Here is a 13,839-nt window from a genome sequence, read left to right as displayed (position 1 = left end):
CAGCTACATTTTAAACCAATTCATCCAAAGTCTCATCTTAGATCCATCAGTATCATTCAATTGTTTATTTTTCTCATAGACGAGAGACATCGTTAAGAAATGGTTCCTCAATCCCGAGCCTGGTACTGTCCATGCTCGTGCATGGGCGGATCGTCTGACGGCGAACAAGAGCATCAACAACAGCCACCAAATGCCGAGCGGCCTCCCGTGGACGCCAACAATGGCTATCAGATGCGTCCTCCGCCTGCGTCTCGAAATTATATGAATGGGGTATATTATCCCAGTTGGCTGGTTTACAAAGACAAGACGCCTGCGACCCTTGACGTTGGCAACATTACGCACATCTTCTATGCCTTTGTTGGGTAAGCCTCCGCCTTGGCAGCCTTACATATAGCTTAAATTTACGGCTAATAATATCTGTACAGTGTTAATGAAGATGGCTCTCTTCGCGTATGATGTAAAATCCAGAGTCATTGCTGAGCCAAGTAGCTAATACCAAGATAGTGGATCGATGAGCACGCCGACTTAGTCAAAGATGTCGATGGCGAGAAAGGCGCGCTACATGCCCTCGCAAAACTCAAGCGCCAGAATTCTCACCTCAAGACTATTGTTTCAATTGGAGGAGGCACCGATAGCAAACAATTTTGTACGCTGGCCGCCAGTCACAACGGGAGACAGACGCTTGCAAGGCAAGTTCGCCATCTTTGTGATCGCTACAAACTCGATGGCGTTGATAGTATGTTGCCTTGTTTCATTATCAAAATTTTACTTATACGATTTTAGTCGATTGGGAACACCCTAAAAACACACAAGAGGGTCACGACTATGTGAAACTTCTCCAAGAATGTCGCAATGTCCTTCCTGAAAATACGTATCTTCTCACCACCGCTCTTCCTGTTGGCCAATACATTCTCAAGCATATCGACCTGCGAGCAGTATCTCGTCTAGTCGATTACATTAATCTCATGGCGTACGACTTTACCGGTTCCTGGACAAGTGTCTGCGGCAATCAAGCACAACTCCACTCCCCTCGCGGCGGCCTCCAATCTTCATACCCAGAGCTCGGCGTATGCGCCACAGATGGCGTTGAATACATTTTGTCCAAGGGCTTCCCCAGTCGGAAACTTGTCTTTGGTATTCCAGCTTATGCAAGATATTTCCCTGTCGCCGTGGGACCTGGTTGCTCCACCGAGGGTGCGGGAGAAATGGACTACTACGAGATTCCAGATGAATGGGTAGATGACGCTGTGGTTGAAGAGACATCTGTGGCAGCTTGGTACGTGGATAAAAATAGTGGGAAAGGTTACATCACGTTCGACGTTCCGAAGACGGTATATATGAAGGCCAAGTATGTGACTCACAAACACCTCGGAGGGTTGTTCTACTGGACGGGCACTGGTGACAAACCTGGAAGGCTGAGCTTGGTGGCTGCTGGGAAGAGAGGGCTTGACGAATAAAGTATGTAAACTTGAGCTGAAATATACGCAAAATGATTCATTACTAATAATAATCATATGCAATCACTGAATAGGACGGGTCAGTAGCACTTTCCATGCTTTAGAGTGAGGCAAGTATTATGCTCTGGCATTGCCGTAGCTACTAGAAAAGGGATTTCTCATGGAAACAGAACTCTCTTCTTGATCTTTATTTACTATATCATTTCCTGAATTCCATCACTATTGAACGAGAACTAACAGTTCCTTTTCTCTCCAAAATAACCTACGCTACACCTATACTACATTTTGTAAGTTGCATCGCTGTAAAGTGAAATCGGCAACACTGACGATTTTTTTCAGCAAGCAACTTCCTCAGTCGAATTCTACAGGGCTTTCATCCTTTCTGTACCAAAGCTACACAAGTTCGCAAACATGGGCATGTTTTTTTCACTACCTTCGGAAGGGCGCGACTGCGACTCGGGCGAGCAAGCTGAGCAACATGGATTACGTCGCCGGCTTTGGGGGATTACGCTGGGGAAATTTCGCTGCTTCAAGAATTGGTGGAAATGAATACGCCGGCAAAATAGGTGGTTGTTTCATAAAGCATCTGTGAAAAGTACTACTGTGTTATTGATTCGAGGTAAAGACTGGATGTGAAACGCTAGCCTTGGGCCTTTATAAGGCAGAATAAATATGTGAATAAAACGCACGTTATCCTCTCTACCAGAAATTCAACTGATATCTACCTCTCCCATCATGGATGCAACCTCGTCAACATCATAAGCTTCCGACCCATGTACAGACCAGCTGCTATCAAGCGTCAATCGAGCCGTCTGTGTATTAGAGTCATCTGCCTGTGTACTCGGCAAAGCTTTCTTCCTCACAAGATCAAAAGCATCCTTTCTCACTTGCTCTAGCACTCTAGTCACCATTGTCTGTCTTTGCTCTATGGCCTCCTCACCTTGATACGGAAACACGTCAGGAATGCGCCAACTGGGATAAAAATTGCCGTGAGAAGGTCGATGCTCGACATTGGATCGATGCTCACGGAAGTAGTGGGCGCATAGCTTACACGTCGGCTTGCTGCTTCCGATGTACGCCCAGTTATTGAAAAATTTCTCGGGGGCGAATTGCCCTGGTTTCAACAACCAGTTAAGCAGAATGGCTTCTGCATGCGCGGCAGGCTTGAAAGAGTCTTTTCTGAATTCTTCCTGAATTCGATCGTCGAGGTTAAACATCTGCAAACTCTCCACATATCTTCTGAAGATTTCAATGTTTTTTGCTTTACGGGTCATGCGCCCGATGATTTCGTTGGCTGTCTGGCTTTTCCGCCGGTCTGGTTTCACCATTGGGCGACTCGATGAAAGGAAGTCCACGGCCGGATCTTGGAAGAGGCTCGGCCACTTTCGCTTTGCGAGTAGAAAAAATTTTACTGAATATAGGTAAGCTAAGATGCGGCTCATGGTATGGACAAGCTTCGGCCAGCACTCCATGCTTGTGACGCCGGGCATTCGCTCTTCCATGGCGCGACTCCTAATCGCTGCGCCCGCTTCTGTTTTCTCGATTCGGACCAGAAGTTGTATCATTGTTTCCGATTGGCGAAGATCTGATCAAATAGGAAATGTTAGCGGTTGTTTGTGCTCCTTTTCAACTAAAGACTTACAGTCAACTAGCAGATCCTTCGAATCTGAACCAATGCTAGGACAAAGCAGAATTTTCTGAAGCTCCTCTGCAATAAGATAGTCTATATAATATTAGCTACTTTTATTAACATCAGGTGTCTCAATCATTGGATATGTACCCTTTTCTAGATCAGTCCATTGGCAACTTTCAAGGCACTTCGCCGCCTCAGAGCGGAGATTGCGCAAATAAAAAGAGACTCGAGGACGGTTGAAACGCAGAATATGGTAAAGCAGAGAGCTTCTCGCATTATGCTGGTTTATATCACCGTCGGGCGCCTGATGTATCTTCTGAAGCAGAGATTTAACATACGCAGCCGTGACTCGTAGTTCGTCGTCAGTCTGCCGGTTGGCTGCGAACACGAACTGAGCTCGGGCAGGATTGTTTTGGTCTCTGCGCACCACATAAGCGGTGACAGTGTCGCCGCCCCTTTTTCTGTCGCAGACGTGGCTAAGCTTATTGACAAAAGTGCAGAATACCTGCTTTGGATCTTCAGGATCGATATTTGGCTCGGGGGTTGGCGGCAGAGCGGTGTGTTTAACCGCATCGATAAGAGCCGAGTAAAGTATGATGGGTTCAAAGAATTTATGAATGGCTTTGCTAGTAGATTGGATTGGGGCCTCTGTGGTCATATCCAAGGGTAGTGGGATAGAAAGTGCAGTAGTTGTGACGGTCTGAGACATGTTGTATATAATGTATATAAGACTAATAAGGTGTTGAGAATTACCAGGTATATGTGCTGGATATGTTTTTCTCGCTGCTGAATATTGCTAGTACTTTGGTGCTAATTTGAATTGAATCGTTAGAAAATATGAGACATTTCTCATAATTTTATATTGCGCAGCTTCTTCACTTGACAATTGCGAAATTGAATGTCAAGAATGCCTTTGAGTTGGCTCGCGGCCGCCCGCATTAGCCGAGTGAAGGCAAACGCGCGTTGGGCAGTAACCCGAATAAGTGCGTAATAAATGGCCCTATTGAGCCTCAGAATCCGCCAATCCAGGTGAACCGTTTTGAAAATTGGTTATGCAGGAGTTCTCCAGACACCAATGTGACCACATTTCCGCAGGAGGCCTGCGTACCCCTCTAAGTACCAGGCTGACTGACCCAATCAGAGCTGCATCATACGAGCAACCACAATCAAACGGGCTGAGTTGGCATATCTCAATTCGGCTACGTATCGCAGCCTTGCTCCATAGAGAAACAGAGATTGGCCCATTCGCGTGGGGAAATAGATACATATCACTTGTAGACTGACTGCTACGTCCTATACTGCAAGCGAGTGACACACCAACGTCGACTCCAGGCTGTGCTTCAAAATGGAATCCCATAGAATCAGAAGATGTCCTGGATTTTTATAAATATCTCTATATTCTACCTTGTGCTCAATTCTTTTTCCCCTTCTCTTCAATGTAAAGTCAGCCTTACAGGCTAGACGCCTTTGCCAATCCTGGGCACTCAAAAGTTCCGGTGCGCGTCTGTTTCTGTTCCATTAAACGCTGGCCCAAAGCCAACTATTGAAAAACATTGTCAGCATTCTATAACATCTGCAACTACAATGTAAGTAACCTATCACGTCTATTTTTACTTTAATCGGTTTGTGCTTGTCGTTACATTCTGGTACTCTTGGCGTAGAAAAAGTATAATAATGAAACTTGTAGCTTAACAGGCGCTTAAAAGACTGTTGGCATTTGTACAACACTGGGCTTCAACCGAACAAGATGGACGAGCCTGATGGGAAATCCCAGACTCCGACGGAGGACGATGACACTTCGCCATTGAATATCCTCCAAAGGTATGATGGTTATGATTGGATGTCAGACCCAGAAAATTTTCTGCTCCGACACTCGAATGACCAACATTCTATTGACCTGCCTTCTTCTCCTGAATATGAGACTGAACCCGGGTTAAGCCCAGACAGCAATCTCCAGGGGGCCAATTTCCCAACGCCTATGTCAATGGGTCAGTATTCTGTCATGCCGGCCACTCCGTCCGAGAATGCTTCTGAACTAAGCAACGTTATGTCGTCTTATGACGATCTCAACTCCATGATTTAGTCAGGGGGTCAGTCATATGGGCCTGGCCTCGATCCCCATACCCTTGGGTTGGCTGAGTCCTATGCGGGATTGTTGGGGGATGACGATTTCTTTAGACGTGAAGCAACGAGAGACTTGACATTAAATTACCAAAAAAACGATACAGAAAATTATTTACAAAACGATACACAAAACAACATGCAAAACGTTACACAAAATCCTTTTCCAGCAGATAATGCTGAAGAAAATAACATAAACAACGACATCTTCGATGATATCGGCTTCGGCGATACCTATGATGACGGGGGAATGGACACTGACTTGCCACCCCTCAATGATATCAACTTACCTGATTTCCTTAATGAAGGGGCAATTGGCAATATCTTGACACCCCTCGATGATATCGGCTTGACTGATGTCCCTCATGGCGAAGGGGCAATGGGCAATATCTTGACACCCCTCGATGATATCGTCTTAACTGATGTCCCTCATGGCGGAGGAATGGACACTGCCTTGATTCCTCCTGACCTGAGAAATGAAACAGTTGCTGGTGGCACGGAAGGTTCTTCTGCTACCAGTGATAATAAAAAACATCGTCCCTCTGAGGAGGATGACGACGGTTAGCAATTTCTGCTCAATACGTTTTATGCCAATTACTGACTATTTTCTCAGGTAACCGCAAACCTGGTTATATGTGGTGCAACGGACGCTGGTATAAAATCAAAGGGGGTAGTTTTTCGTGAGTCCCAGCCCAACAATCCCTTCTAAAGGCTGTCTTATATACGTACCTATGTTCAAGACTCATAATAAGTAAACTACAGGAAACATCTAAAGACGCACAACCCGGATCTACCGTGCGTGGCGTATCCTGAATATTGCTCCAAAAAATTTCCGACCAAAAAAGAGTTAGATAAGCACTATCGAACAGCTCATAAAGTTTGGGCGGATCTAAATGGCATTCCAGACCAGAGCTGTTCTTGTGAGGCCTGCGGGAAAGACTTCACTAGATCTGATAATCTAGTCAGGCATCTGAACCGTTTTCCAGAGTGTCGTGAGAAGATGGAACAGATGAAAAAAGGCGAATGAATAACTGTTGCTCCCTGAAATTATTGCGATGAATTTTTTCTTTTGTCTTTCTATGTTTTGGAGTAGGAAAGGTGGCAAACCATATACAAAAACGTGATGGAGTTTGCATCATTGAATGAACCTGATGTTCAGGTAACCAAAAAAAAAAAAGGATAAAAATTAATAAACACTGAAAAAAAAATTTAAAATATACGCAATAAAAAAATCTTATTTCCTTAGAAAAACAAATAATTGGCCCTCTTCTAAGCTCGTAAAACGAAGCAACGTCTTCTTATTCTGAAAAATACATAACCCTCGATACAGTAATAAATATGTACCAACTACAGTCAGCCGTCTATACGTCATGCCGGACCTGCACTACTCGTGAACAAGAGCTATATGGCACCTCATTCAATGTTTCAGTAGCTCATTAATTTTATCGCAATCTACGAGAAGAAAATTATTTTAGCTTTATTTCATGCTCTTGATAATTGTTTCAAGCTTTTATTTAATCTAGTTGCGCACATCTGTCCTCTACAGCTACTCACACATACATCTCATGTCGCCATGGCCATCCTGACATTCACCCTCAGCGAGGAGGGTGTAACGGCGTTTCGCGATGCCCTCAATTGCTTAAGCAAGTTTAGCGAAGACGTTTCCATCGAAGCGCGAAAAGATTCTGTGAGAAATTGGCCATTATACTTCTCTTTACGCCATAACTAGCCGCTAATTCGACGAGCAGTTCTTCCTCTCTACAATGAACACATCCAAATCAGCCTACGCGAGCTTTCGGTTTGCGACCAACCGGTTCTTTGGACGCTACCAGTACCAAGCCACAGGACAGTTCCAAGAGAAATTCTACTGTTCCATGTACATAAGAGTGAGGCCTTCCTTTTGGTGATAGAATTTTACCAAGCCGATAGTGACTGACTCGATTGCATCTCTGTCTTTCTAGGGCTTAATCTCTCTCTTCCGCAGCAGATCTGGAGTAGATTCACGAGGAGATGTAGACAAACAAACCATTATAGATCGGTGCGACGTCGCCATTGAGGATGGTGAAGGCGTCAAAAGCCGTTTTATCGCCCGAATAATTTTTAGGAATGGACTGACAGCTACACATCGACTACCGTTCGAAGTCAGCATGCCGGTACATGCTAAATTCAACAGGCAGGAAGCCTTATATCACTGGAGTATCTCATCGAGAACGTTGAAGCAGCTGGTAGACCACTTTGGGCCTGGAACAGAGTATCTGGAGGTCAATACAGATGGCGACCATGTCAACTTTACATGCTTCAGCGAGAAGACCATTAGCGACGATGGTATGATATGATGACGTCTCGATGGAATGTGCTAGCTAACGTGAAACAGCGGTTCTTAAGAAACCTCTGCATACCTCGATTTCTGTTGAAACCGACGAGTTTGATGACATTGATGTAGAAGACAAGCTCCAAATCGTCGTCTCCATCAAGGACATTCGAGCAATTACACAACACGCAGCCATTACTGGCAACGCCATCGCCGCCCGATACTCCCTTCCTGCACGACCAATGCAATTATCGTACGCTAGCGACGCAATCTCTTGCGAGTTTCTCATCATGACAGTAGGCGAGCGAGGCGGCAATCCTGCACAAAGGACCAAAAAGGTCCGTAAAGGGGCCCCAAGTAGCAACAGCACTCTCCCGCCACATCTGGAGGCCACTTCTCGTCGCACGAGCGCAGCACCTTCACAGACCTCGGCTGAGATTCAGCGACAACAATCCGAGATGCCACCGCCAGCATCATCACGGCAGCCTCCAAACCCCACTCCTCGGTTGAGTGCCGCTAAAGCGAGTGCTTCACGCATTGGTGCTTTCGATTTCCGACCATCACAGAGACCGCCACCGCCTACATTGAGATCGGAAAGTCTTTTTGTCGAAGATGAGGCGTGGGAGCCCGTTAGAGACGAGGACGAAGACGGGGACGAAGATGCAAGATTAGAATGGGATCATAGTGCTGACCCTGTAAGTCTCATGGGAGCTCGCTTGATACCGTTTGTAGCTAACTGAGAGGCAAGAATCCTTCTATTTCGCATATGAGTCGTGGAGATGATATTCGTACTGGTAGCTACGAGCCGACAAACGATATCGATGCCACAGGAGCAGCGGCGGAATCAACATATGTGGACCCGACTCAGAGACTATCCGATGTCAAAGGCTTGAACCTATTTCCCGACTGAGGCTGGGGTCAAGAAGCAGCATGCATTATTATTCACGTTATTGTTGGTTATTATTGGAAGAGATGGTGGTTTAGCTGGATCTAATAGAAATCCAGCTAGTGGCACAACCGGCGCCTATGTTATCTATTTTACTCTCTGGGGGGATATGCTTTGACGATGCAATGACATTCCATCTTCCCTTGACGTCGTTATTCTCCACTTGTGGTCCGCAGTTACCATGTTCTCCCCAGCCCCAAGATAGAGCATCGCCTTCTGCGGAGAGCGCAACGACATGTTCGCTGCCAATGGCAATCTTGTCAAGAGAGGGGAGATTTGGCGGCGGTAGTTGGCCATGATCATCTCGTCCCCAAGCTTTCAAGCTTCCATCTCGTCCTAGGATGTAAAAGTTTCCCCAGCTAGCTCCGACATCTTTCCATGTCGGAGCTGTTGAAGGAGCTCCTGAAGTCAGGCCCCATTTGTCAGAACCCAAGACACGCAGATTGCCGCTCTCAGGTTCTCCAAAAAGACATGTAGACTCTTTGGCACACACTGCTCTGACGACTTTGAAGTTTAAGCCCTCGATTTTCCTGGGAGAATAAATGACTGCACCAGGCTCGCCAACTTGAGACTTGCGGCAATTTCCCCAACCGTAGACATCGCCATTATCCAAAACTGCAACGACGTGTCCCATACATGCTGACAGATCCACAACCTCTGTCCCGGCTGGAGGAAAGTCTTTAACCCTTGTAGCTGACGGCGTTCGAACTATTAATTCGCCCAATCCCAGCTCTCCTTTCTGTCCGATGCCGAGACTGAATATCTTGGTTCGTTTTCCTTGCTCATCTTTAGTCACAATGACGGATGCCTCCCAGGTTGCCGCAACCAGAGCAACCTCTCCAACTGGCTCATCTTTTGAGAGCCGAGCTTCTAGAAACACCGGCACGTTTGAGAATGGACTGAGCCCGCAGGCTCCACTAGCTGAGTCTCCACTCCAGTACAAACTGCCAGATTCTGTGAGGAGAAGAGTGTGGTTGCCGCCAGCAGCAACTTTGACGATTCGAGAGCTAGGCTGCTCAGGATGGAAGAGCACAGGCTTTGGTACAGAGACGTCTTCCTTGTGGCTTATGCCGAGCTGTCCAGATCCATTGGAGCCGATGGCGTATACGGCGTCCATTTTTTGAAAACAAATACCGGCTAAGTATGGTTATGGCGAAATCGGATGAAGCTCTTTCGTGTGTGTGGGATACCACCTTGAAGCCTCTTTGACAAGCGCGGATAGCTGCATAGTCGTCTTTAATTCGGCATTCCTACGATATCGATATCAGACTATCGAGCCAATGCCCCGCCACGTCGCTACGTCGCGCTTACTCAGCAATCCTTTGATACCCACCAATCCAAGTATCCACCCATATTTAATCACATTCGCGAACTTTTTTTTTTTTCAGCTTCTTCTAAACCTAAACCCTCCACTCAACCTTTTTTTTTTCCCTCGCTCCCTCCAAGCAGGAAAAAAAAAAGTAAAGAGCAAAGAGGGATTCTGTGATCACAGCAACTGGAGATCTCTGCTTTCAAGATTCGCGTCGGGCAGTAGGCGCAATGGCTTCGACGCAAGCTGCCAGCATTCCGGCGGGGATGGAACACTTCACCGTCGGGCTGATTGGCATGGGCGACATGGGAAGGATGTACGCTGAGAGATTGTCTGAAGCTGGCTGGAGGTGAGTTTTTTGCATTGACGTGATGATGGATGTTGTTTTCTCGCCGTCTTGCAGATCTATCTCTTCAAGGTAAGCTTAACTATTTGTTTTCTTCTCCCCTACCTCAACACTTTTTTTCATGATGACAAGAGCGCATTTGGCTCGAGTATTGTGCAAGGACGCCTGGCCGCCGTTCCGGTCGGTCAGGGCCGGACTTGTGCTTTCGGTGATGAAAAAGCTAGCTACCTAACTTTTTTTGTCTGAAAAAAAATCTTCAATCCCCTTATTGTTTTGACTCATCTCTCTTTTCTTCACAAAAGCAAAGAAGCTAACAGTCAAAAAGATTTAGATCCATCTTCAACCAATCATGGTTCCCATTTCACGTAGACTTTTTTTATAATCGCTTTTCCCAAAGACCGAGTAATTAACGTACAAGTTTCTTCCCAGAATCCTGGCGTGTGACAGAGAAGATAAATACGATAGCCTAAAAGAAAAATACAATGGCAAAGTACGCAACGCGCTGTTTTCTACATGTTGAAGTGATATCTCTTCGCTGCCTCTTTTATTTTCTCCAAGCCTCTTTTTTTTTCACCTATCATATTATTCTTTTTTCCATCGTAACAGAACTCAGATGCTGAAGCCTGTCTCTCTCCATCTAGAAGAACATTGAAATTCTGCGCAATGGCCACTACGTATCTCGTGCGAGCGACTACATCATCTACAGTGTTGAAGCCGCCTTTATTGATCGTGTGATTGCTCAATATGGACCTTGTAGGCGCATCATGTCCTTCCAAACACAAGTGTCCAGCTTGACTAATATGGTTACTGTCATCTAGCAACCAAGATGGGCGCCATCGTCGGTGGCCAAACATCATGCAAATCCCCCGAAATTGCAGCCTTTGAAGCTCACCTCCCCTCAGACGTCTATATCCTCTCGTGTCACTCTCTCCACGGCCCAGGTGTCGATCCCAAAGGCCAGCCCCTGGTTCTCATCCAACACCGAGCTCCGGATGAAGCTCTCCACAAGGTCGAAGCCGTCCTGAGCTGTCTCCAGTCCAAGTTTGTCTATCTCACAGCGAAAGAGCACGACCGCATCACCGCCGACACCCAAGCCGTCACCCACGCCGCCTTCTTATCCATGGGCAAAGCATGGCACGCCAACTCCCAGTACCCCTGGGAACTCAGCCGCTACATTGGTGGCCTCGAGAACGTCAAGATGAACATTATGCTGCGCATCTACTCCCAAAAATGGCATGTCTACGCCGGCCTTGCCATCCTCAACCCCGAAGCCCGTGACCAGGTCGCCCAGTACGCCAAATCCGTCACCGAGCTCTACAAGCTCATGCTGGAAGGCAACTTCGAGGGACTCAAAGCTCGCATCTACGCCGCTCGCGATAAAGTCTTTGGTCCCTCCAAGACCTGGGCCAACCGCCCCCTCCTCGAAGCCTCCATCCTCACGTCCTTCTCCCTAGGCACCCTCACGGCCGAGACGCCAGCCCGCCCTAACAACCATCTCTCGCTGCTCGCCATGGTCGACTGCTGGGCTGAGCTGGGTATTGTGCCATACGACCACATGCTCTGCAGCACGCCGCTGTTCCGCCTGCGCCTGGGCGTCACAGAGCATCTGTTTCGTAACACTGAGATGCTCGACGAGACGCTGCGCACGGCAACCGAGGACAAGCGCTACCGAAGCGACGACCTGGAGTTTACCTTTGCGGCGAGAGGCTGGGCCGAGTGCGTGACGCTGGGACACTTTGAGACGTGGGAGAAGCGATTTGTTAGCACCCAGGAGTTTTTCCAGCCGCGGTTCGCGGATGCGAAGAAGGTTGGTGATGAGATGATGAAGAAGGTGCAGGCGAGTATGGATGAGAATCTCAAGTTGGATGAGAAATAAACGAGTTTGGATGAATGATGGAGACGTATATGTTTATGTTATGAGTATGACAATACTTTTCTTGGTTAATTTTGTATTTTGGATTACCCTAGAGCGATGGATAGAAGATGAGGGAGTTTTGTTTTGTGCTTCTCTTCTTTTATACCATTTTTCTTTCATTGTAAATGAACTTATAGAAGCACTATACATACAATGAAACAAATATTTATAATTAAGCAAGTGTATCGATTCTATTACTCTATCCCAGTGCCAGCAACACGGAAGAAAAAAAAACTTCTTTTCGTTTTAGCAGATGTTCGCTCTCTGAAAAGCATCATCTCGCTCGTCGATCTAATATGCCACATTGACTTAAACAAACGCTACCAAGCCTTGAGCCCGAAACATGCAGAGTACAGAAAAAAAAAAAAAAAAAAATAAAAAGAGTCGTGTAAGGAGAGCATTCATTAAACCTGCGTAATAACATCTGGGACCCCTAGCTCAATGCTCTCTTCTAGCATAGCTACCCCATGGGGCACTTTCAGGGGCGAAGGAGTAAACTTTTTGTCCGCTGGGTGGGATGGTTCTGATGTTTCTTTGCTTGATGATTCGTCGAGGCTCAGCTCACGAAGATGGCCGATGATGTGATCTTCAGCTGGCTGAGAAGCATCTGACTCGGGTGATGGTGCGTTCTCATTTCCAGGCAGGTCGTTCACTGAAGGAGGAGGTGTCCACTGCTGTGGATCAAATGTGCTCGGTTCAGTATTCTCTGAAAGTACTCCAAGATTTTCGCACCCAGGAGAGTACTTCAAATGTCCAGAGGCGATACCGGAGGCTGTGGGTGTCAGGGACCAGTCATAATCCGCATCATACTCTTCTATCTCGGCGTCATCTTTTCGTTTTGTCCACAAAATACGCCCGCGGGCAATCTGGGCGTCGAGCAAATCCATGATACTCATCGATGATGCGGGCGAGTCGTGTTCTGTACTAGCAGGAGAAGGACGAGGCTATCTGTTGTTAGTCCGATCTCACTCATACACACTATGCATTCTAGTAACAATAGGACGAAACTCACCAAGGGGACCGGACGGCAACCTATATTCAGGAGATTCCTCGCATCTACGACAGGCCGCTGGCCAAGGAGATGGAAACTGTATCCGGCTGCGGCAGTAGGAGGCACTTCCCCATTAGCAACGGCGTTGAGGCTGAGAAATGCGCGGTCTGCGCAGCCAGGCCGACAGTTTTGGCAGACACGATACTGGCATTCTTCCTGCGGGCTACACAGCCATGGTTTTTGGAGCCCAATGCTACACGAAGCACTATCTAACCCGTAGGGCTGAGCGAGGCGGCTGAGGATCGTGGCACTATTCTGTTGAACCTTGTCTCGCTGGATAGCAAGCTGGACCTGTGCGATGATTAGTGGTAGAACGATAGATCAGTTAGGCTTTGAGTGTTAATATCCACGTACGTTTTCACGCTGTCTCAATATTGTTGCAATTTGGTCGGGCTGATAAGTTGCAAGCTGTTTTTGGCTAATCTCTTTGAAAAAGCTAAGTCGATCCTCGCGAGCAGCAGGAGTCCCCTTTCGAGTGCCCATCATCGGGGTCAGTTGAGAGCCGATATGATCCATATTGACCTACAGCAGTGATAGTTAGCATTTACCACAACTTGCCAATAGAAATACCAGGTTTCTCTAGTATATTTGTTTGCATACAAACTCTCCCTGCTTCACAGCGTGCTCGATCAGGTCCTCTCTATCTTGAGTACACTGGTATAGCCATCCAGATGGGCCAGGATAGCGGCAGTTGGAACAGAGGAGAGTTGGGCTGTAGACCCTCGTCATAGTGGCGTGTGTGCATTGCGG

At 47.0% G+C, this 13,839-nt stretch overlaps 8 protein-coding genes across 8 annotated transcripts; 5 read left to right on the top strand and 3 right to left on the bottom strand.

Moving 5' to 3' along the window:
* Positions 1-29: 29 nt before the first annotated feature.
* Positions 30-1,812, top strand: GGI43DRAFT_208323 (glycoside hydrolase superfamily). The gene is made up of 4 exons (XM_083200159.1): positions 30-362; positions 426-450; positions 505-736; positions 784-1,812. Exons 1-4 carry the CDS (start codon positions 100-102, stop codon positions 1,455-1,457), a joined length of 1,194 nt encoding a protein of 397 aa, XP_083056843.1. The 5' UTR covers positions 30-99; the 3' UTR covers positions 1,458-1,812.
* GGI43DRAFT_414926 (nucleic acid/nucleotide deaminase domain-containing protein) lies at positions 1,532-4,310 on the bottom strand. The gene is made up of 3 exons (XM_083207096.1): positions 3,238-4,310; positions 3,100-3,180; positions 1,532-3,042 (listed from the first exon to the last, which is right to left on the bottom strand). Exons 1-3 carry the CDS (start codon positions 3,797-3,799, stop codon positions 2,168-2,170), a joined length of 1,518 nt encoding a protein of 505 aa, XP_083056842.1. The 5' UTR covers positions 3,800-4,310; the 3' UTR covers positions 1,532-2,167.
* Positions 4,311-4,561: 251 nt separating this feature from the next.
* GGI43DRAFT_208277 (uncharacterized protein) lies at positions 4,562-5,378 on the top strand. Its single transcript, XM_083200158.1, has 3 exons — positions 4,562-4,676; positions 4,786-5,078; positions 5,174-5,378. Coding segments are annotated over exons 1-3 (351 nt in total). The 5' UTR covers positions 4,562-4,674; the 3' UTR covers positions 5,230-5,378.
* Positions 4,859-6,495, top strand: GGI43DRAFT_208219 (uncharacterized protein). The gene is made up of 4 exons (XM_083200157.1): positions 4,859-5,078; positions 5,269-5,771; positions 5,825-5,891; positions 5,974-6,495. The coding sequence occupies exons 2-4, from the start codon at positions 5,351-5,353 to the stop codon at positions 6,236-6,238; spliced, it is 753 nt and encodes a 250-aa protein (XP_083056840.1). The 5' UTR covers positions 4,859-5,078; positions 5,269-5,350; the 3' UTR covers positions 6,239-6,495.
* Positions 6,496-6,600: 105 nt separating this feature from the next.
* Positions 6,601-8,467, top strand: GGI43DRAFT_208133 (Rad9-domain-containing protein). Its single transcript, XM_083200155.1, has 5 exons — positions 6,601-6,898; positions 6,960-7,097; positions 7,173-7,536; positions 7,586-8,217; positions 8,271-8,467. The coding sequence occupies exons 1-5, from the start codon at positions 6,785-6,787 to the stop codon at positions 8,430-8,432; spliced, it is 1,410 nt and encodes a 469-aa protein (XP_083056839.1). The 5' UTR covers positions 6,601-6,784; the 3' UTR covers positions 8,433-8,467.
* Positions 8,383-9,916, bottom strand: GGI43DRAFT_208153 (regulator of chromosome condensation 1/beta-lactamase-inhibitor protein II). Its single transcript, XM_083200156.1, has one exon. The coding sequence runs from the start codon at positions 9,583-9,585 to the stop codon at positions 8,503-8,505; it is 1,083 nt and encodes a 360-aa protein (XP_083056838.1). The 5' UTR covers positions 9,586-9,916; the 3' UTR covers positions 8,383-8,502.
* On the top strand, positions 9,736-12,214 carry GGI43DRAFT_414921 (prephenate dehydrogenase (NADP(+))). The gene is made up of 4 exons (XM_083207095.1): positions 9,736-10,126; positions 10,553-10,613; positions 10,765-10,876; positions 10,942-12,214. The coding sequence occupies exons 1-4, from the start codon at positions 10,008-10,010 to the stop codon at positions 11,997-11,999; spliced, it is 1,350 nt and encodes a 449-aa protein (XP_083056837.1). The 5' UTR covers positions 9,736-10,007; the 3' UTR covers positions 12,000-12,214.
* Positions 12,215-12,442: 228 nt separating this feature from the next.
* On the bottom strand, positions 12,443-13,818 carry GGI43DRAFT_387294 (uncharacterized protein; the record flags this gene model as incomplete). The annotated part of the gene is made up of 4 exons (XM_083203910.1): positions 12,443-12,982; positions 13,051-13,380; positions 13,444-13,611; positions 13,690-13,818. The coding sequence occupies 4 exons, from the start codon at positions 13,816-13,818 to the stop codon at positions 12,443-12,445; spliced, it is 1,167 nt and encodes a 388-aa protein (XP_083056836.1).
* Positions 13,819-13,839: the final 21 nt, after the last annotated feature.

The sequence above is a fragment of the Trichoderma evansii genome (genome assembly GCF_050947405.1).
Source record: "Trichoderma evansii strain SZMC 28006 chromosome Unknown GGI43scaffold_24, whole genome shotgun sequence".
Classification (NCBI taxonomy): Eukaryota; Fungi; Ascomycota; class Sordariomycetes; order Hypocreales; family Hypocreaceae; genus Trichoderma; species Trichoderma evansii.
Note: the sequence above shows the minus strand (reverse complement) of the source record. Positions and strands in the feature narration are given on the sequence as shown.